Source organism: Rhododendron vialii, chromosome 6a, assembly GCF_030253575.1.
Source record: "Rhododendron vialii isolate Sample 1 chromosome 6a, ASM3025357v1".
NCBI classification, from domain to species: domain Eukaryota; kingdom Viridiplantae; phylum Streptophyta; class Magnoliopsida; order Ericales; family Ericaceae; genus Rhododendron; species Rhododendron vialii.
The window spans coordinates 36,563,423-36,585,762 of record NC_080562.1 but is presented as its reverse complement, the minus strand read 5'-3'; the positions used below and the strand labels follow the sequence as shown (position 1 = coordinate 36,585,762).

Sequence of the window (22,340 nt, the reverse complement as noted above, 5' to 3'; positions counted from 1 at the left end):
AACAGAAGATCCAGAGTTTGACCATAGGCCGAGTAAAGCCGCAGAAACTCCTCTGTACATGATCGTGGTGCGGGGATCTGACATTGCGGTGGTGTCTCAAATCTTGAAAAATTGCAAAGCGCCGTCTGTACTTGAAAAATTGTAAACCGAATAGGTAGGCCTGTTTGGTTTCTTGATCCCTTATTCAGGGAAGGAATTTTCTCTTGGTGTATTGTTTCTTGGATTTATAATATCACCTGTTACCGTTTTGGAAAAAAATAAAACAAATAAATGGTACAGTTTGCCGAAGCTAAGCCCGAGGATACTTAGTCCTAGCCTAGAGGCCACATTGCAGCCGAGAGTACGTCGCGGCGGTCCATAAGTATCAAAATCATGCATATTGGGCTGACCCACTTCAATGGGCTTTTTTCTGTTTGGACCAGATTGCCTCGGTGTCCAGTGGACTTCACTGGCATAGGTTTTTTCATTTTCGGCCTCTTATTTTTCAGAAAACACAGACCAAAAATTTTAAAATCTCGGCCTAATTAGAAAAAAAGAAAATGAAGTCTAAAAAACTACTAATTGATGAGGATTTTTTTTTACAAAAAGTGTAATGCAAACGAAAACAAAATATTAACCATTCATAGAAATACGAATTACCTGAATCGTTTGAACTCATTCATATTGATGTGAACGAATCAATGATGTAGCAGATCGAAGTGAAGCGGACAATAGATGCAAGGAAGAGATTAGAGAGAGAGAGAGAGAGAGAGAGAGAGAGAGAGAGAGAGAGAGATATGAAGGTTTGTGTGTAGCTACATACGAAGAAGGGAAAGGAGGAGAGAGATTTTGGAGAGAAATAATGCCAGTGGTCTAGAAGCATCTACGCTCTGCGTTTAGTATGACTCGTGTGCGCTTCCGCGAAAAGACCATTTTGCCACCCACGTTTGGCCTTGCGGTCATCCAACCCAGGGGCTCATTTGGGAAAATGGGACCAAAAATTGCCAAGACGCCAATTTCAATTTGTTGGGCAACTAGTAAAATGGCAGAAATCAAAGGGCAAAAGTGTCCCAAATTCACTAGGTGTGGGCCGTCGTGCTCGCACGAGTATTTCGTGCCTGTGGAATATCTAAAATAGGATAATTGGAAGGCGTAACTGTGCACAAAAGTGATTTATAGAAATTTACAAGTACTGAATAATTCCAATTTTCAGCAGCAAATTGTCTGGACCAAAAGATTTTCCTGGTGAACAGACAACACTGCAAATCATTCACAACAAAAGATTTGCTTTGTTGTCTATTGTTAATAGCTGAAGCAAAAGATTTGTACATTGTTACATGGTGCTAAGGCATTTAAAATGGGCCCGGCTGAATACAACTGCGAATTTACTACATGTAGCCAATTTATAAAAGGGAATCCCAAAATTTCCTTTTATGAATTGACTACATGTAGTAAATTCGCAGTTGTATTTAACAGCACTCTTCTTAAAATAGACATAGTTGCAAATCATTCACACCAAAAATTTTGCTTTGATGTCTATTTTGCTGAGATTGCTTGATGGCATTAGATTGGAGCACTATTCTTTCTTGTGTTTGTGTTCCAGAAGCTGTTTAGATTCATCTTCTTCCATGTCGTCGTAGCATGTTGATGAGCTAACTTTGGAGCTTTCTTGTTGGGTGCACTTCCTTGTTTCAAGCTCCAGCACTAATTGGATGGCTCAACAGGTGTTTGTGAAACATCCAACACATTGCTTTTGTGGACTTGCATCGACTTTTTATGGGACACGGCAAAAGTTTAAAGAAAATAATATGGACGCAAATGACTGAAATCAAAATGACGTGGATGCACCCATTAAAATTGTCTCCATTACACTAATGCAAAAAATCAATAGAAGGGTCGAGAAATTTATTCTAAACTTCCTACAAAGTTGGGTGACTGCTGAAAAGGTATGCCCAGAATGTAGCTCAAGACAAAAAGTGATTACCAAACAAATGCGAAATAACCTTCCCTAAATACCCATGGGAATCTCACATTGGCGGACACGAAAAGGAGAGGCAGAACCTAATTTTCAAGAACTGTTGTAAGTAATACCTCTTCAAACAAATGCGAAATAACCTTCCCTAAATACCCATGGGAATCTCACATTGGCGGACACGAAAAGGAGAGGCAGAACCTAATTTTCAAGAACTGTTGTAAGTAATACCTCTTCAACTGTTATTTCTCGCAAAATAAGGCATATTTAGGAAATCGTAATCATGACAAGAAAATCGAGGCCCGTCACTTCTTTATCTATGTACTGAGGAGTTTGCATTATGAGAAGCACTACCAAGTCATGGATCGACTAAACAAATTACTTCCGTGCAAGTAGAGTTAGAAATATTTTGCAGATACCTTGAGAGGAGAAAAACAAGTAGAGCTTCTACCAGTTTTGCAATATCCCATATACAACCTTTATCAGCCCCAGATGCAAGATGGTTCGGTGTAAGAGCATTAAATTCCACGCCACAAACCTGGAAAAGAGAGAAAGCAGCAGCCACCAAGTCATTCACAGATCAGAAGTCCAAGAATTAACGAAGCAATCACAAAATACAAAATCGAGAAACTTACAGGTGCTCTATGCCTGGAAAGCTGTGTTACAAGAGCATTCTCACTTGCCTCAGAACTGAAGCAGGACATATTACAAATACATAAATTGAAGGTTCAAGGAAGCAAGAACTACATATAATTATCTTCTAGATAATATGGTAAAGCACCTATTTGAAAAGAAAGATGTGGAGCGTCCATTTGATATGATTCATTAAGAACCCCGTCACACCATAAAAAATCCTTGTTTGTAATGTCGCATTAAAACTGATACTTCATCATGAACGATCTTTAGGTTTTAACTCAAGTTTTCAACTGGGACTCAGCACGCAATGCAGGCCATGGTTGCATAGTATCCAGAGGGGAAAACAGAATCTACAAATTTTAACAGAGCAGAGACATCGTAAAATCGGGCATGACTCAAATAAAGAAGAAGATTTTTTAGCACAGAAGTTGATTTGATATATTATTTGTATGCACATCAGAAGAACACATCCAGGATGTCTCCCTAAAATTTCATGAATTAGTAAATGCTAACGAATGCCATTCAAGACTTGAAGGTAGGACCAAAATCCAATGACCTGATTTGAAACATACTATGGCAAAACAAATTTGAAACTTACTACAACAAACCAAATTTCAAACATACTATGGTAGAGAAGTAATAATTAATATAGGAATAAATGCCACATTTTTTCAACCTTTGACATGAATATTCTCTCTGTCCCAAAAACATCTATAAAAGGAATAGAAAAAAATGGTTATGTTTACAATGGCTAAGGGTGGTGTGGCTAGTAATATTCCAGCAGCTAGAACAATTTGGGAAACTAATGGATGCATGTAGAGAATCGGGGTATTTTAGGATTATAAACCACGGTATTCCAGCAGCATTGATGGGGGAAATGAAGGCGGTGTCGTGATGGTTGCTTGATTTGCCGGTGGAGATCAAGCTGAGGAACTCTCATCCGGTGCAAGGGAAAGGGTACACCCCCTAAACAAGGCTAGTCCTCTTTTTGAAGGGTTGGGGTGTCATGACATGGCTACCCCTGGAAATCTTGATAATTTTTTTGATCAACTTTGCGTCTCTGATCCTCGCCAAAGGTGCATGCTCCTCTCTCTATTTATACTTGCATATTATCTTGGAGATTTTCGCCATTATTTTCACAAATGGGATTTCAAAAATCAATTTTCAAAATCTTAAACTAGGAAGTGTTGCTTTCTTGACTAAATTTCATTAACAGGGAGATCATAACGGCATATTCAAAAGCCATACACGACCTTGGGATGGACATGGGCCGTAAGTTGCTCCAAGGCTTGGGACTCTCTGGTGACCTATACAATGGGTAGCCTAGTCAACTTAGAATCAACAAATACAACTACACTCCTGAGTATGTTGGTTCCACCGGTGCCGTTTTGCACACGGACGCCGGGTTCCTCACCATATTACAGGACGATGAAATCATCGGTGGCCTAGAAGCGGTGCGCAAGGATTCCGGGGAATACGTCCCTGTTAATTGATCCGATGCCCGGCTCTCTCGGTGTCAACCTTGGAGACCTCGCAGCGGTAGGTTTCATTGAGTAATGATTCATTGAATCCAGTGCTGGTACTGTATTTCATAAGTTAATTTCATCATATGGTTTTTTTTTTTTTGCAGCTATGGAGCAACGGGAGACTCTGGAGCGTGAAGCACAGAGTGCAATGTTACAAAGGATCGATACGATTGTCCATAACATTGTTCGTGTTGGGACCAAAGGATCTGGGGCACTCGGTGCACCGGAGGAGCTGGTGGACTTCGAACACCCTCGTTTGTACAAGCCTATAAATTTCGAAGAGTATCGAATGCTCCGGGTTAACACCAAATCCCCTACTGGCGCTATCGAGCTCTTGCGCGTCGAATCCTGAAAGTTAATTAAAATTGTCGTTCTTTTGTTAAGGCTGCATAGATATCCATCCGTACGTATATACCCATGGTGGTGTTATTCTTATGTTGTGTTCTTGTTCATACAATGAGAAATAAATTAAGGGATTGGAGAATAAATGACAGACATTTATAGAGTTAAATTAATACTTGTGTTTGGAATTTCGATGTTTGTTAAAATAATTTAGTTTGGTGATATTCATTTAAATTCGTGCATCTATTCTGTCCAAATATGATTAAATGGTAATTTGTAAAAATCTGTCATGATTTTCATGATGTGTTTGTAGTTGAAATTTGATGTATTGTTTGTGGTTGATTTCATGATGGTTTTGTAGAAATATGCCATGATTTTTTTTGATGTATTTTAAGATAAAATTTTGTCATGATTTTTTTTCTAGGTTCCGTCCAAACACGATTAAATGGTAGGAGTAATTTGTAGAAATATGTCATGATTTTCATGATGTTTTTTTTTTTCATGATGCGTTTGTATCTGAAATTAATTTGATGTAGTGAGTATGATTGATTTCAAAGTATAGTAGTTTTGCAAAAATATGTTTTGATTTTCATGATATATTTGTAGGATAAATTTCTATCATGAATTTCATAACGATTAGGAGAGAGAAAGAATTAAAAAGATTAGGCGAGAAAAGGTTTGAAAGATTGGAGAGAGAATTGGATTAATTAGAAAAGATAAAGAGAGAAAGATTTGAAAGATTATAAGAGAGAAATGGTAGTTTGGGATTTAGTTGAATTTGAGGATAGAAAAATAAGTTTTCAAACTTACTAGGATAATGACTCAAGTATCTACAGAAAAGGATCCCTATTTAAGTTTTTCAATTTTAAATGAATAAAATACACCTCATTATTAAATATTTTTCTTCCATATGTAATCCGTTATTTAAAACTATTTCATTTTATCCCAAAACCTAATTTTGGAAAGTCATTAAAAAAACTTTTACACTTTTTGGCATTTTGTCAACCTTTGACACGATTCTCTCTTCCCCTAACCATCTACTAGAAAAGGAATCCATGCATCAAATCACAAACCACAATTCCAAAGCCTAGAAAGAAAGATAGAAAAAAAACCATGAAAACGGAGAGAAAAAATGGTTATGTTGACAATGGCAAAGGGTGGTCAGGCTAGTAATATTCCGAGCGATCCAATGAGCGAGTTAGCATGGACATGGGGTGCAAGTTGCACAAAGGCTTGGGCTCTCCGGTGGCCTTTGTCAACTAAGAATCAACAAATAAATATACAACTGCAATTAGCCTTGAATATTTCGAAAATATTATTTTCTATTACTGGTGCCATTTTGCAATATGGGCTCATTCCGTTTGACAATCCGAGCCATTTATATTCTAAATCTCATTGCATAAATTAACCATGCACAAAAAAGTAAAATGATCGGACATTGGTCAAGACTTTGATCCAATCGTATTTGTCTTAAGACCAATAGACAAACAGACTTTGTGTCTGTTGCTCTTAAGACAAATGTAGATTGTTCAGATGGAAGCGGTTGTTCAATTAACCTACTCTTTCTCATGGACGACGCAGATATGAAATTTGCAAAATGAACAAATCGAGTCCTCAAAAAGAATCAATATCCCATGTTGCGTCATACGAGGAATTCTAGGGGTCAATCCAACCGCCCGTATGGAGGGGTCTTAATACAAGTCAGAGCAAAACTCTGTATGGACTAGTCTCAAATGAGTTGATAACACCTGAGAGATTTCGAATATAAAATCTTAAAAATAAAAAATAAACTCCTAAGTCTCAGACCTTGACCACTAAACTTATTCCTTCGGAGGTATTCAATATTAGCTACAACAACTTGAATATGGATTAAATTCTAGAACTCCAAAGCACAATCACCAAGGAATCTTCTCTCGGTCTCTTTTTTGCTGTGGTCCAAAACTCGCAATTTGATAGCTCTTCTTTTGGTGAAAATGAAAGTTCCTTTGTGGGATGATTGTGAGCTGTTCTGGGTATTAACCAGTTCTGAACAATTTTGATTTCCTTGTCAATCGGTATTCACTAAGGTTGTGTTTGGATCCTCAATTTTCGAAGCAAAAAGAGGAAGCAGAAATACATCAACAAATCGAAAAACCAACCTTAGCCTCATTGGTAATTAATTAATTAAAGGCTTCCACCAAACCCAAGCAGTCTATGGACTTTATCCAGAGGGTGCACCTGGCATAACAGTTTTTGGTCATTAGAAACAAACAGATCAATAGTGACGTTCAGATTTTAAGAATCTAGAAACATTAAAGGGAAAATTGGTGAAGTCAAGATTTTCAAAATCTAGAAACAGATAAATGTACATATAGACTCGGCTTTGAGTTAAAATTCGAGGTGCGATCGTTTGAGGTTCTCGAAAATTTATAAATTTCAAGAACCCTTTACTACTTTGAGACCCGTTATGATAGTCCAAAAAAAGAGACATCACCTTTAGCAATGGGTACGTAGAAAAATGGTGAAGTTAAGGTTTTTCAGTTGATGAGTTCCATTTTTCCTGGGTAGACAATTCATGACTTTTTCCAGAAGGACGCGCATGAGAACTTTTAGCTCATTCGTGACCTCAGTACTGCCTTCTCTTTTGAATGGTAAATTAAACTATTTATATTTGTAAGCGAAAGTCATGCATGTCCAAATTAATATTCAACCCAACAATAATTACATCGTGAAATGATACGGATGTAAAATGTTTTCCATGTAAAATATTTTTTCAGAAAACAAATTTCGAACTTTTATTTTCAGGTGTTTGTAATGATGGAACCAAGGGGGGTCTAGTCAGCGGCCGCCACAACAAGAATTTTAGAAATTGAATTATTATATGTTAAAAAAAAATTATCCCCAACATATATAGTCTTGCCACCGCTAGAATTTTTTCTTTATTTTTTGTTATATATTAGTCTTAAATCTTCTTCTTTCTTTATTTTTCAATAAATGAGACCCAAAAAAGTATTCCAAAACTAAATTCAATGCGGATCAACAAAAAAAAAAAAATTAAATTCAATGGGCTAAAGTGAAATAATATAAAGGATGAGGTATAATTAAGAAAAGAAAAGAAAAAAAACTCCACACTTTAACCCTAAAACAATTTTACCTAAAAAATTAAAGTTAGTCTTTTTTTGTACTCTTTGTGCAAATGATAAATATCATTTACTATAGTTTTTGTTATGTTATTTTAATTTTTTTTAGAGTCGATGACTATTAATATTTTAATTCATTTTTTTATTTTAGTATACATTTCACCACTGCTAGGATAAAATCCTCGTTCCGTCCTTGGGTGTTTGTTTGATACTTAAAAAACATTTTCAGAAATCGACAAAATAGTGTAAAGAGAGAGGTGGGGCTTAAACGGTGAAGAGATCTGAGAATATTCGAATTGAACGTGGGTCAGGACGAACGATCGAAGAAACTAAACAGTGAAAATTGCAGTAGAATGCAGCGGATTCATTTCGAAAAATAACTTACGGAAGATTTAAACGTAAGCCATTTTCATCTAATTAATGGAAAATGTTTTACATGTAAAATATTTTTATCATTTTTTACACAGCCAAACACCGGAAAATAGGTCAAATATTTTATCGGAAAATATTTTACGCCCAAACAAACGGAGTCTTACAAGACTGTACGTACGGATGTAAAGTGAATAAAAAATCAACTCAAACTTGGCTCTCAAGTATGAGGTTTGTTAAAAAAAATCATGTTGTCTTCTTGAACTCGGCTCCTAATCGGTTTAATTACAACTTGTATATATAAGATTATTGCTCAGATGGTAAATAGTAGTATAAGATTAATCAAATCAAGATTAAGGAGGTGCGGTGGGGTTGCCGTCGTGACACCCGTTGTACGTGGTCCGCCGTTGGGTGGCACGGTATTCACCTAACGAAAGGATTGAGCTTCTGCGGCAGTTCAATTCTATTGGGTTCTGTGATGCTAAATCTGCCGATGGTGACTAGCGGTGGCGTGGTGTTGATTGAATCTTAATTCCAAATAAAAATAGATTATTTTAAAGTAGAATTCACGAGCATCAAATAAGTAGCTTCTTGTAATCAGCTTTTTAAAACGAACTTTTTAAAATTATATTTAGGCCATAAGTAGTATGGTGATACCGCGACAAACACTTTGACACAATTTTTCTAGCCAAAAACAAAAAATTAGAAGTTGCCCCAAAAAAACCTTAACAAATGCTTCTATAAAACATAATTACTTTTGAAGCTCGATTCGGACCGTTTACTGCTCTAATTGAAGTAAACAAAACTGGTTATATATACTCGATCTAATGCAAGGGGGACCCTAAGAGTATCCGCATCAGCATCAATAAATTTTGGACCAAATTTAACCCCAAAAACTACTTTTCTACTTTAACAAGTCATTTTTTTAAAAACACATTACATCAGACTCTCTATTTTAATTTTACTGTATTAAACTATTCTTTCTTTTCTACTTCTACTTCTACTTCTACTTTTCCATTCAAATATTTTTTGGCCATTGTCCTTGCATCTCTCCCCGTTGTCCCATGCGTACCAGTAGTATAATAATAAACTAATGAGTAGAGGATGAACGGTTGATAGTCAAAAGAAAAGAGGCACTGTTCCATTTCTATTTTTCCACGAGCTTGACGAGAGTCTGATGCCGACCCTATTTTGTGCTGTACCCTGGCTACTTTAGCCAAAAGAGAAGTTTGCCTCTTCTGATGCGGATATGCTCTAACAACCTAGCACAATGCACGAGGTAGCACCTGAAATGGTTATTTGGGCCCCAAATGAGACTGTTCAGTCAAACTTCCTACGCCGAAGCCCACATGGCTAATTACAGAAGCCGACCTTATCACACGCAAATTCAACAGAATTATTATTTTTAAAAAAAATTAAATAGAGTATGTGCTGGGACCCCTACCAGCCCCGGCTACCCCCATCCCTGATTTTAGTTCCTTTTTCGAGTAAATTCAATAATTCGGGAGTATCATCACGTGGTGCTTCTGATCGAACCAGAATCTTACATTTATGCGAAATTCATACACTTAATCATGGAACTCACAAGAATGATTGTGAAGAGGTTCGGAGTACCAGTGACACTAGGGCTACAAACGAGTCGAGCCGAGCCGAGTTTTAGAGTGTTCGAGCTCAGCTCGCCAAAAATTTAGTTGGCTCGAGCTCGAGCTCGGCTCGAGATGTATTTACAGAGCTCGAGCTCGGCTCGCTCGGCTCGTTTATTATATATATATATATATATTTGTTTCATAAACGAGCCGAGCGAGCCGAGCTCGAGCTCTGTAAGTAATCATAAACGAGCCGAGCTCGAGCTCTGTAATATATATATATATATATATATATATATATATATATATAATATAGTTGGGCTCGCGAGCCAATTCGAACCGAGTTTCGACTAGCTCGAGCTCGGCTCGTTTCATAAACGAGCCGAACATTTTAGCTCGAGCTCGTTCGTTTGTGTCTCGAACCGAGCCGAGCTTTGAGCCGCTCGCGAACGGCTCGGATCGTTTGCAGCCCTAAGTACCACGTTGCGGCGCTTCCGAATTATTGAATAATTTCACATCTTTCTCGGTAAGCAAATACGAAATCAGTTTTGGTTGAACTAACCCGCATCTAGAAGAAGGGAAGAAAAAAAAAATGGAAACGCCTTTGGAAATTCCACACCTAATTTGTCCCATTAAAAAAACTTTATCACATGGACATTTTTTCAACCTTTGACGTGATTCTCTCAGCCCCAAAACATCTATAAGAGGAATCCATGCATCCCATCACAAGTCTCATAAACCACAACACCGGAGCCTAAAAAGAAAGGTAGAAAAAAAAAACAAAACAGAGAGAGAGAAAAGAAAAAAAAAAAATGGTTATGTTGACAATGGCTAAGGGTGGTGTGGCTAGTAACATTCCAGTAATCGACATGCAAGATTTTCCAGGACAATCTGGGAAACTAATGGATGCATGTCGGGAATGGGGGTGTTTTAGAATTGTAAACCACGGTATTTCGCCGGAGTTGATGGGGGAAATGAAGGCGGTGTCGCGCTCGTTGCTTGATTTGCCGGTGGAGATCAAGCTGAGAAACTCTCACCCGGTGGAAGGGAAAGGGTACACCCCCCTAAACAAGGCTAGTCCTGTCTTTGAAGGGTTGGGGTGTTATGACATGACTGCCCCTGGAAATCTTGATAATTTTTTTGATCAACTTTGTGTCTCTGATCCTCGCCAAAGGTGCCCCTCTCTCTAAATTTTCCTCATCACCAAAAAAAATAAATAAATAAATAATTATTAATCTTTGAAAAATGAAATTACGGAGATTAAAGGGATCGAGAGTTATAAGGTATATATAATTTATACCTTTCAGCCGCTCTTACTCAAATTCTTGCATCCATTGTAATAAATTCCCCACTAATAAACAAACAAATTAAAACAGTGCAGATGCTAAAAATGGGATTGCAAAAATCAATTTTCAAAATCATGTACTAGGAATTGTTGCTTTCCTGACAAGAGTTTTGCTTCTCTTAACTAAATTGTAACTACAGGGAGATCATAACAGAATATTCAAAAGCCATACATGATCTTGGGATGGACATGGGCCGTAAGTTGCTCCAAGGCTTGGGGCTCTCTGGTGACCTATTCAATGGGTGGCCTTGTCAACTTAGAATCAACAAATACAACTACACTCTTGACTATGTTGGTTCCACCGGTGCCGTTTTGCACACAGACCCCGGGTTCCTCACCATATTACAGGACGATGAAATCATCGGTGGTCTAGAAGCAGTGCGCAAGGATACCGGCGAATACGTCCCTGTTGATCCGATGCCTGGGACTCTCGTTGTCAACCTTGGAGACCTCGCAGCGGTAGGTTCAATTTATATTGAATAATGATTCAATCAATACAGTGCCGGAACAATATTTTAAAGTTAAATTTCATCATATGTTTTTTTTTGCAGCTATGGAGCAACGGGAGATTATGGAGCGTGAAGCATAGAGTGCAGTGTTACGAAGGATCGATACGACTGTCGATAGCATTGTTCGTGTTGGGACCAAAGGATGGGTCACTCGGTGCACCGGAAGAGCTGGTGGACTCGGAACACCCTCGTTTGTACAAGCCTATGAATTTCGAAGAGTATCGAATGCTCCGTATTAACACCAAATCCCCTACTGGAGCTATCGAGCTCTTGTGCGTCGAATCCTGAAAGCTTATTAGCATTGTGGTTCTTTTGTTAAGGCTGCATATATATCCATCCGTATATACCCTGGGTGGTGTTATTCTTATGGTCTTACGTTGTGTTCTTGTTCATATACTGTGAAATAAATTAAGGGATTGGAGAATAAATGACAAACATATTTATAAAATAATTTAACTTGTTAAGTAAAAGTGTCCTGTTATTCATTAACTTGACTTGGACAAGGGAGTGCACAAGCTAGTTGCACGAAGGCTTGGGCTCTCCGGTGGCCTTGAATATATTTTTTTTGCTGGTTCCATTTTACAATACGGGACTCATTCCGTTTGATAATCTGAGCCATTTATCTTCTGAGTCTCAATGCGTAAATTAACCATGCAAAAAAAAAAAAAAAAGCAAAATGGTCGGACATTGGTCAAGACTTTGATGGAATCATATTTGTCTTACGAGTAATAAATAGACAGACTTTGTGTCTTAATACCAATATTTCTTTGGATCCTTTTAATCGTTGTAACTTGTTTTAATGATTAATAATAAAAAATTTGCCGATAAAAAAAATTAAACAAACAGACTTTGTGTATGCTGCCCTTAAGTTGTTCAGATGGACAGGGTTGTTCGATTGACCTAATTTTTCAAATGAATGATGCACATATCAAATTCAAAAAATGTACAAAATTGAATCCTCAAATAGAACCAATATCCCATGTTGTGTCATATGAGGAATCATATGAGAGGAGCCCTACTCATTTTACAAACGGAACCGATGTGAAGATCTTATAAGAGATTTGGATTAAAATACGAATTTGCTACTGGAGATGTCTTTATCCCAAATCAAGTTTTTGACCCAAACCTCCACTCCTCCCCAGTGCAGCGGAGTTACAATGGAATCGAGGATGTACAGAGCAGCAATGAAAGGCAAACCAGATATCCTCAACGAATACACTGACCAATGTGCCCTCAAATTTACCCCAAACAACAACACCGTTCTCCACGTCATAGCCGAGTTCGGCCACTCCCGTTGTGTGGCAGGTATCTTAAACGAGTGTCCCTTCCTTGTACGCCGGAAGAATACCACCCTCGATACTCCGATCCATATCGCGGTGGCGGGAGGGCGCTACCATGTAGTCAAATCGCTCGTCAATTTCGCAAAATCAAACAACCCTTGCGCAAAGGTGGTGAGGGAGATGTTGAGGGCAAAAAATCCCGACGGAGGCTCCCCGTTGCACATGGCGGCGAGGTGTCGGAACCCGATAGGTATTGTGAGATTGTTGACAACAGAAGATCCAGAGTTTGACCATAGGCCGAATAAAGCCGCAGAAACTCCTCTGCACAAGGTCGTGGTGCGGGGATCTGATCTTGAAAAATTGCAAAGCGCCGTCTGTACTTGAAAAATTGTAAACCAAATAGGTAGGCATGTTTGGTTTCTTGATCCCTTATTCAAGGAAGGAATTTCCTCGTGGTGTATTGTTTCTTGGATTTATAATATCACCTGTTACTGTTTTGGTAAAAAATAAAACAAATAAATGGTACAGTTTGCCGAAGCTAAGCCCGAGGATACTTAGTCCTAGCCTAGAAGCCACATTGCAGCCGAGAGTACGTCATGGCGGTCCATAAGTATCAAAATCATGCTTATTGGGCTGACCCACTTCAATGGGCTTTTTCTGTTTGGACCAGATTGCCTCGGTGACCAGTGGACTTGACTGGTATAGGTTTTTCATTTTCGGCCTCTTATTTTTCAGAAAACACAGACCAAAAATTTTAAAATCTCGGCCAAATTAGAAAAAAAGAAAATGAAGTCTAAAAAACTACTAATTGATGAGGATTTTTGTTTACAAAAAGTGTAATGCAAACGAAAACAAAATATTAACCATTCATAGAAATACGAATTACCTGCATCGTTTGAACTCATTCATATTGATGTGAACGGATCGATGATGTAGCAGATCGAAGTGAAGCGGACGATAGATGCAAGGAAGAGATTAGAGAGAGAGAGAGAGAGAGAGAGAGATATGAAGGTTTGTGTGTAGCTACATACGAAGAAGGGAAAGGAGGGGAGAGATTTTGGAGGGAAATAATGCCAATGGTCTAGAAGCATCTACGCTCTGCGTTTAGTACGACACGTGTGCGCTTCCGCGAAAAGACCATTTTGCCACCCACGTTTGGCCTTGCGGCCATCCAACCCAGGGGCACAATTGGGAAAATGGGACCAAAAATTGCCAAGACGCCGATTTCAATTTGTTGGGCAACTAGTAAAATGGCATAAATCAAAGGGCAAAAGTGTCCCAAGTTCACTAGGTGTGGGCCGTCGTGCTCGCACGAGTATTTCGTGCCTGTGGAATATCTAAAATAGGATAATTGGAAGGCGTAACTGTGCACAAAAGTGATTTATAGAAATTTACAAATACTGAATAATTCCAATTTTCAGCAGCAAATTGTCCGGACCAAAAGATTTTCCTAGCGAACAGACAACACTGCAAATCATTCACAACAAAAGATTTGCTTTGTTGTCTATTGTTAATAGCTGAAGCAAAAGATTTGTCCATTGCTACATGGTGCTAAGGCATTTAAAATAGACATAGTTGCAAATCATTCACACCAAAAAATTTGCTTTGATGTCTATTTTGCTGAGATTGCTTGATGGCATTAGATTGGAGCACTATTCTTTCTTGTGTTTGTGTTCCAGAAGCTGTTTAGATTCATCTTCTTCCATGTCGTCGTAGCATGTTGATGAGCTAACTTTGGAGCTTTCTTGTTGGGTGCGCTTCCATGTTTCAAGCTCCAGCACAAATTGGATGGCTCAACAGGTGTTTGTGAAACATCCAACACATTGCTTTTGTGGACTTGCATCGACTTTTTATGGGACACGGCAAAAGTTTAAAGAAAATAATATGGACGCAAATGACTGAAATCAAAATGATTTGGATGCACCCATTAAAATTGTCTCCATTACACTAATGCAAAAAATCAATAGAAGGGTCGAGAAATTTATTCTAAACTTCCTACAAAGTTGGGTGAATGCTGAAAAGGTATGCCCAGAATGTAGCTCAAGACAAAAAGTGATTACCAAACAAATGCGAAATAACCTTCCCTAAATACCCATGGGAATCTCACATTGGCAGAAACAAAAAGGAGAGGCAGAACCTAATTTTCAAGAACTGTTGTAAGTAATACCTCTTCAACTGTTATTTCTCGCAAAATAAGGGATATTTACGAAATCGTAATCATGACAAGAAAATCGAGGCCCGTCACTTCTTTATCTATGTACTGAGGAGTTTGCATTATTAGAAGCACTACCAAGTCATGGATCGACTAAACAAATTACTTCCGTGCAAGTAGAGTTAGAAATATTTTGCAGATACCTTGAGAGGAGAAAAACAAGTAGAGCTTCTACCAGTTTTGCAATATCCCATATACAACCTTTATCAGCCCCAGATGCAAGATGGTTCGGTGTAAGAGCATTAAATTCTACGCCACAAACCTGGAAAAGAGAGAAAGCAGCAGCCACCAAGTCATTCACAAATCAGAAGTCCAAGAATTAACGAAGCAATCACAAAATACAAAATCGAGAAACTTACAGGTGCTCTATGCCTGGAAAGCTGTGTTACAAGAGCATTCTCACTTGCCTCAGAACTGAAGCAGGACATATTACAAATACATAAATTGAAGGTTCAAGGAAGCAAGAACTACATATAATTATCTTCTAGATAATATGGTAAAGCACCTATTTGAAAAGAAAGATGTGGAGCGTCCATTTGATATGATTCATCAAGAACCCCATCACACCATAAAAAAATCCTTGTTTGTAATGTCGCATTAAAACTGATACTTCATCATGAACAATCTTTAGGTTTTAACTCAAGTTTTCAACTGGGACTCAGCACACAATGCAGGCCATGGTTGCATAGTATCCAGAGGGGAAAACAGAATCTACAAATTTTAACAGAGCAGAGACATCGTAAAATCGGGCATGACTCAAACAAAGAAGAAGATTTTTTAGCACAGAAGTTGATTTGATATATTATTTGTATGCACATCAGAAGAACACATCCAGGATGTCTCCCTAAAATTTCATGAATGAGTTAGCATAAGAACACATCCAGGATGTCTCCCTAAAATTTCATGAATTAGTAAATGCTAACGAATGCCATTCAAGACTTGAAGGTAGGACCAAAATCCAATGACCTGATTTGAAACATACTACAGCAAAACAAATTTGAAACTTACTACAGCAAACCAAATTTCAAACATACTATGGTAGAGAAGATTGCGAAGTTTGACAAATCACAATGGATTTGCTAACGATTGTTGTATGGACAGTGCTTAATTTGACAATACATCGTCATATATTCCTGTACACTTTTTAAAATTTCTATACCTTCCTTACACCTATATTGAGAAAATTCAATCTCTGCCTTATTGGGCTGTCATCAGCATTTCCAACAAAAATTACACGTGGAATTGTAGACATCCCATGAAAGGATATAATTATAACCACTTTCAATGCTAGTGTTATATACTACCCCATGGCTTCAATTCAGCTACTACAAGCGTCGTCGTGTGAAGATCCTAGAGAAGCTCAGGACCCTCCTCATCATTGGTTTTGCTAAGTTGCAAATGGTGCGAAATACATGTTAACACCTCAAAGATGATGGCCAAAGAGTACATTCTGCAGTAAGGAAAAAATAAAATCAAAAAATTGGAAAGTAAAGTAAACCAAAAACTCAACAGAATGAATTCCTTACTCACAAGCCAGAAGATCAAGTATATGTAAAGTTTCCATGCAAAAAAAAAAAAAAAAGAAAGAAAAGAAATTTGACCAATGGACAGATGCAGTATTAGGTTCACACAAACATGCAAGAAAGCCACTTTGACAAGAAACCTATCCAGTAAAACAACCTAACTCCAGTAATATGTTTTCACAGCCATTGATGTTTGCATATAGAAATCTCTGACAGTCATGCTTCTTGATATAACATGTCCTAATAGAATAATAACATTGCATAAAGGAGATGATTGTGTTTTTGTAGGCCCTACTTCAACATAATCGTATATAGAATCAACAATCCAAAGATGATACTTGAATCAACAATCACCTGGAAGGCCTCATGCTCCAGGTGAACTCCGGTGTATTCAGCTATGATCAACGCCCTTGGAGCTACGGAACAAGTTAATTTTCAGTGTTACTCGGCGATGAACTCGGTGTAAACAAAACAAGTTACTCCTAATTTTCTGTGTATTGTAAAAACTCACATAGAAAGGTGAGCCAGTTCCAGCAAAGTCCCCTTCCACAAGCTTGATCTGAGTAGTCACTTTCCCAATAATATACTTGCCTTTTGATGAAAACCTAGCACCTAAAATTCCATATTTCATAATGAAATAACATAAAAACATTATATAATAACTCAAAATTAAACAAAAATATTCAATAAAAAATAGAATGCAGAGAACAGGGGATCTTCGTAAAACAGACATAACCTAAGAGACCAACAACACATAAAACTCATTGTTTCATCTGAAAAGGCAAGCAAATGGATTACCAGAAATCAAGTTTCATCTTTCTCCCTCACGTGTGAAATGGTCTAGTGCTGAACTAGGCCGAAACAACTCATCAAACCTAGATGTACTAAATTTGTCAAATACCATCATCATAGCCAGAAATATGCAGATATACAAGTATGACGTCCATAACAATTTCAAGCAATCTCCATTATACAAATAAACAAATACAGTGGAATAAGCTACCTGTATGTCATATTTTCCAACGCTCTTGATACGTATGCGTAAATCATAACTCAAAAGCGGCCGTCCAGATAAATCCTAGATAAAAAATACAGGACGCATAAAAAATAGCCAAGTTTGAATATGAAAAATAATAGTACGACATATAACAAAAAGTAACACATATGCGCATCAATTTTTCAACAATTTTCAAGGAAAAATTTGATGCTCAAAATTTGCCACAGAAAAATAAACACCTGTTCTCAATCCTTTGGCTCTTAACTCTTATTCGATTTTCAGTTCAAGTTGCAAACAAAAATACTGGGTTACTTCCAGGTTCAAACACTTAAAATCTGTACGCAGAGCCACAATAGGCTTTTCTGTCAAACTAAAACATGTGACCGAAATGTTGTTTTACCATGAAACCATGCACTAAAGCACTTGGCAGCCAACAGAATAGAGTACAAGCTGGGTCTTCAGACTGATAACCCCGTAACAATTATAGGAACACACAATGAAAGCCATATTTGATGGTAACATACCAGTGACACGTTTGATGTCGTCGTTGTAATTTTTTTTTTTTTTAAACAAATCAGCACACCCCTGAAACCATAGGGCATGATTTAGCTGTCTTTTAGGCTTCATCTTAGCAAATATTACAACATTAGAAAGGGGGGAAAGACTACTCTTAACAAGTGTAATATTCTACCAAAACCCATTACACAGAGAATAAGAACACAAAAAAGTTACAAAGAAAAACTGTAACTTTGAAGGCAAAATCCAGAAGCAAAACACAGAAAATGTTTAGAAACAACAGTGGATTGTAAAAGCAAGTAAACCTAACTCCATGGGAACCCTAAACCTAACTCCATGAGATACACAAATAACAAAAGTCGCCCACAATTTCCAGTCCCTTTTGTCGTTTTACCTTCTCCTTCACCAACCCATCAAGAATACACAAAACCCGGCTGAATAACAACATGAATCCATCCGAATCATGAAAAAACCCTCAGAAAATTACCTTTCGATCTCGGTCACCCAAATCAGAATAGAACTTTCGTAAGAGAGACGGCAAGAGAGGCTCCAACCCACTAGAAATACACAAAAACCACCCAAATCACAAATTATTCTAGACAAAATCAACCAAAAAGAAATAAAAAAAATTTGCCTTTTGTGAGCTTGAATCCAAGCAGGTGCGTTTTGCTGCTTCTCGTTGGTGGGGCTCTGAAACTGTTCTTGTTGGAAAGCCAGATTCGACCAACCGATCTGCATCACCCAAATCCCAGAGAGAGAGAGAGAGAGAGAGGGAAAGACGCTTCCTGATTCTTCCTGATATATTTGGGAGAGAGACGGGGAGATTGGAATACGTGGCCTCATCTGGTACACAGTAAAAAACATACGGCCCAGATAGAGACAACAATCATCTCTACTCTTTGACAAAAACACCCCTGGAAGCTACTCTACAACCCCTCCAAGCCGGGGGCTTAATTGGAAAATTGGACAAAATGTCTAGAGCCTTTCAACGTTCTTTTATTTACAGGTTAGATATATTTAGGATTAGGAATAGGAAAGGATAGGATTAGGATAATATTGATTCCACAAGCAACCCTTAAAAAATGGAAGATACATGATGCTTCTGCGGCAGAAGTTCTGCCATTAGTTTCCAAATACAAGGAGAAACAACAAAATTAAAGAGTAGTAGTACAAGAGAAACATAATATTCTTGATTCATTTAACCTTTTTATTGCGCATTTCTAACCACACTCCTATGATGATCCACTCCCCCGTTGCCGTTGCCATCCCCGCTCCTGCTTCATGCAACTAAGACTTCAACCCTACTACCATTAGTCCCTCCAAATCCCAACATTTGCACACACAGGATCCCCTGTCCCAGATTTTTGTCATCCAAATCCAATGCATGCACTTCAAGCCAAACGCACATGGATGGACACCACTTCACTGTGTTGTGCGTCATGGCAATGCATACCTAGCTACAACGATACTAGAAACGAATTATTTACTGGCGTACATTACAACTAGAGACGAAGATGGCGGAAAAATAGCTCTTCACATAGCTGCGGCTATAGGGAATGTGAAGGTAATGAAACTTATCAAAGTGTCCAGAATGTTGGGAGGCGGTTGATCATACAAAAAGTAACATTCTTCGCATTGCGGCATATATGAAGAGAAGACAGGTGATTAAATTTATCTTCAAAATGTCATGGTCAAGCCAACTTATAAATCAAAAAGATAATGAAGGGAACACGCCTCTCCATTTGCTTGCTAGATCCAACCTAAAAAATAAGGCGTTTTGGAGGAGATATGTAGGATATTGGTTTGCATTCAACAAACAAAATATGAGCCCGACAGAGTTCATGTTTTAATTGTTGAATGCAAACCAATATCCTCCATATCTCTTCCAAAACGCCCTATTTTTTAGGTTGAATATAGCAAGCAAATGGAGAGGCGTCTTCCCTTCATTATCTTTCTGATTTGACCATGACATTTTGAAGATAAATTTAATTACTCGTATTCCCATCTTCGTCTCCAGTTCTAATGTGCACTAGTAAATAATTTGTTTCGCTATAACTAGGTATGCATTACCACGATGCACAGTATAGTGGAGTGGTGTCCAACCATGTGCGTTTGGTTTGTCAATTAGTTCTGGCTTCCATTGTAATAATCTTCTAACGATTCCTGAAAACAAATGAAATAGCAAAAAGTAAAGAGGGAAATCAAAGCACATTATGGCATGTATAAGAACACAACGCTAGGGTAAACATTCGTATTTTTAGATGCATGCATGTACAGTGTGCTATTGGTATTCTAAGCCCCAAAATTTCTTAAATCACCACAAAAATTTGTAATTGAACAAAAAAATTGTTTTTTTTATAAGTAAATAATTATATTTGAAAGAAGGCATTAAAGGAATGTCGCCCGTATACAAAAAGAGGCCACACGACAAAAAGGCCCTATACACTTCCATGCAAAAGGAAAAGCTCAAACTAATCTAAGAATTGATCAAGAGAAGGATAACACTCTCTTGTCCTAACTATACAAGCTAGTCACCAAAAAAACTCTTGATACTAAATAACGATTTTTTGACCCCTTAGAAGCATCTTTAATTTCTTTCCCGCCAAATGATCTACATCAAACAGAGAGGGATCAAACTCCAAACTCACCTCCGCTTCTTGAACCAAAAAATTTGTTTATTGAAACACCAAATTCATAAACACACTACAAAAAATTCGAAAATAACACCACAAAAAAAAACGTACAGATCTGGAGCCGTCTTTTTCTTAAATTGTGTCGTCTTTTTTATCACAAAATTCATAAACATCATCACAAAAATTCGTAAACATGCAACGCCACAAAAAATCGTAAAAGTAACCACCAAAAATCAAAAAAGTTCATTTGTATTTGACCACAAAATTAATCTCATTATAGGAAATCCATTCGTAAAAATAAACTACTGCAACCCTCATATATCATGCCACAAAAATTTTGTAAAAGGCATATGGTACACCAAAAAAATGTGGTGTGTACCCAAGATTTTTCCCAGGTAAAAAAGTGGTGTGTACCGGAAATCCATTTTCTTATAAATTTACTTTAAAATTAATCTCGTACACGCAACTCAGTTTTAAGCCACACTAAAACAAAAATTTTGAACTGCATTTATTAAAAAAATGGGTGCAAAATCATTTCCCTAATATTAGGCACAGAACTAAATATACAATTACACACGCACACACATATGATCCACATATAAATTGGGTGATATACACATATACAACTCATATACAGAGGAAAATGGGGCCCTTACAGTTGTCTTGATTTCAATGGCTTCTACCGCAATCGGCGGTGGTGAAATCAAAGAACCGTTTAAGTCTAACAGACTCACCAGAGATATCCTCCTCCTCTTGTCCACGAATACTACCACCGACCAACCTCGAATGCCAATCTATTTCATCTAACTGGGCCCCACTTCCCTCCTCAGATGAAACAGATCTAGTACTGTTTGAACCCAATAATACTCCTAAGAAGAACAACTCCATAAACCCCAATTGGAATTCTAAACCCATAAACCCGGATGCAACAAGCAGTGGAACTGTCAACAAAACAAGCTTCACTGAATATAACGATGATGAGGAACAGAGTCCCCAAATCAAAAATTTCACATCCAATAGTTTTGTATGCTAAATCCACATAAGATCACGATGCACAGCAAGAGCCCCCAAAAAACAGATACTACAAACAAACCCCTTATTATTTTGACCTAAATCAGCCTAAAACACACGAAACCCTATACCCAAACCCTATTTGCAGACATAACTGGAAAATAAACAAACATAAATGGCTTACGATCCAACAAAGAGAGCAAGAGAACCCGCAAAAAAACACAGACAATAAGCAAAACCATTCTTGTTTTGACCTAAATCAACCTAAAAAGGTGGAACCCCTAAACCGTCTGACTTAAATCAATTTAAAACAGTGGAAATCCTAAACCCAACCCCTATTTGCTAACGGAACTGGAAAATGAACAAACACAAAGACGAATACCTGGCTATCCAGATTCCGTTGGGGTGATTCGAACGGAAGATGAGCCCCAGCCATGTCGATTCGGGCAAAATTCAAAAGAGAGAGGGCAAGAGTCGGTCGCTGCCTCCGTCGTCGGCGTTGGATTCTGTCCGTTTTCTGGGTTGGCTGGGTTTCCCCAAGCCGGCCCCTCCCTCTCTCTCTCTCTCTCTCTCTCTCTCTGACAATCCTCTGGGCAAGGAAGGCGTGCAGGCTGGTGTTTAAATGGACGTCAGATAAGGTTTGGTTTGATATCTCTAGTTCTCTACATCTCATCTTTTGCCCATGTGATACCCTCTTCCTTTTTTACCAGAACAGGCGAGGATCCAATGTCGTACGTACATTAGTTTTCTGTATAGGTAAGAGGCCTTTGTGGGGAACCGGAGAT

The 22,340-nt window shown here is 37.9% G+C and overlaps 2 protein-coding genes and 1 pseudogene across 16 annotated transcripts; 2 read left to right on the top strand and 1 right to left on the bottom strand.

Moving 5' to 3' along the window:
- Positions 1-2,081: 2,081 nt before the first annotated feature.
- LOC131330392 (protein transport protein SEC31 homolog A-like) lies at positions 2,082-22,254 on the bottom strand. Of its 15 annotated transcripts, XR_009201104.1 has the most exons (11): positions 21,938-22,254; positions 19,115-20,074; positions 18,399-18,468; positions 17,402-17,476; positions 17,197-17,273; positions 16,910-17,010; positions 16,753-16,814; positions 15,381-15,586; positions 15,235-15,289; positions 15,019-15,137; positions 14,020-14,509 (listed from the first exon to the last, which is right to left on the bottom strand). XR_009201104.1 is itself a non-coding variant. In XM_058363948.1 (8 exons), the coding sequence occupies exons 1-5, from the start codon at positions 21,989-21,991 to the stop codon at positions 16,966-16,968; spliced, it is 405 nt and encodes a 134-aa protein (XP_058219931.1). In that variant the 5' UTR covers positions 21,992-22,186; the 3' UTR covers positions 2,082-2,489; positions 2,587-2,641; positions 16,753-16,814; positions 16,910-16,965. The 15 variants fall into 15 exon arrangements, 5 of the variants coding, with proteins under 5 accessions (XP_058219931.1, XP_058219934.1, XP_058219935.1 ...); XR_009201103.1 differs by lacking the exons at positions 15,381-15,586; positions 21,938-22,254 and adding an exon at positions 21,279-21,931; XR_009201099.1 differs by lacking the exon at positions 15,381-15,586 and having other exon boundaries at positions 14,020-15,137.
- LOC131328701 (2-oxoglutarate-dependent dioxygenase DAO-like) lies at positions 3,599-4,689 on the top strand (annotated as a pseudogene).
- Positions 10,281-11,821, top strand: LOC131330391 (2-oxoglutarate-dependent dioxygenase DAO-like). The gene is made up of 3 exons (XM_058363947.1): positions 10,281-10,703; positions 11,015-11,333; positions 11,426-11,821. Exons 1-3 carry the CDS (start codon positions 10,342-10,344, stop codon positions 11,669-11,671), a joined length of 927 nt encoding a protein of 308 aa, XP_058219930.1. The 5' UTR covers positions 10,281-10,341; the 3' UTR covers positions 11,672-11,821.
- Positions 22,255-22,340: the final 86 nt, after the last annotated feature.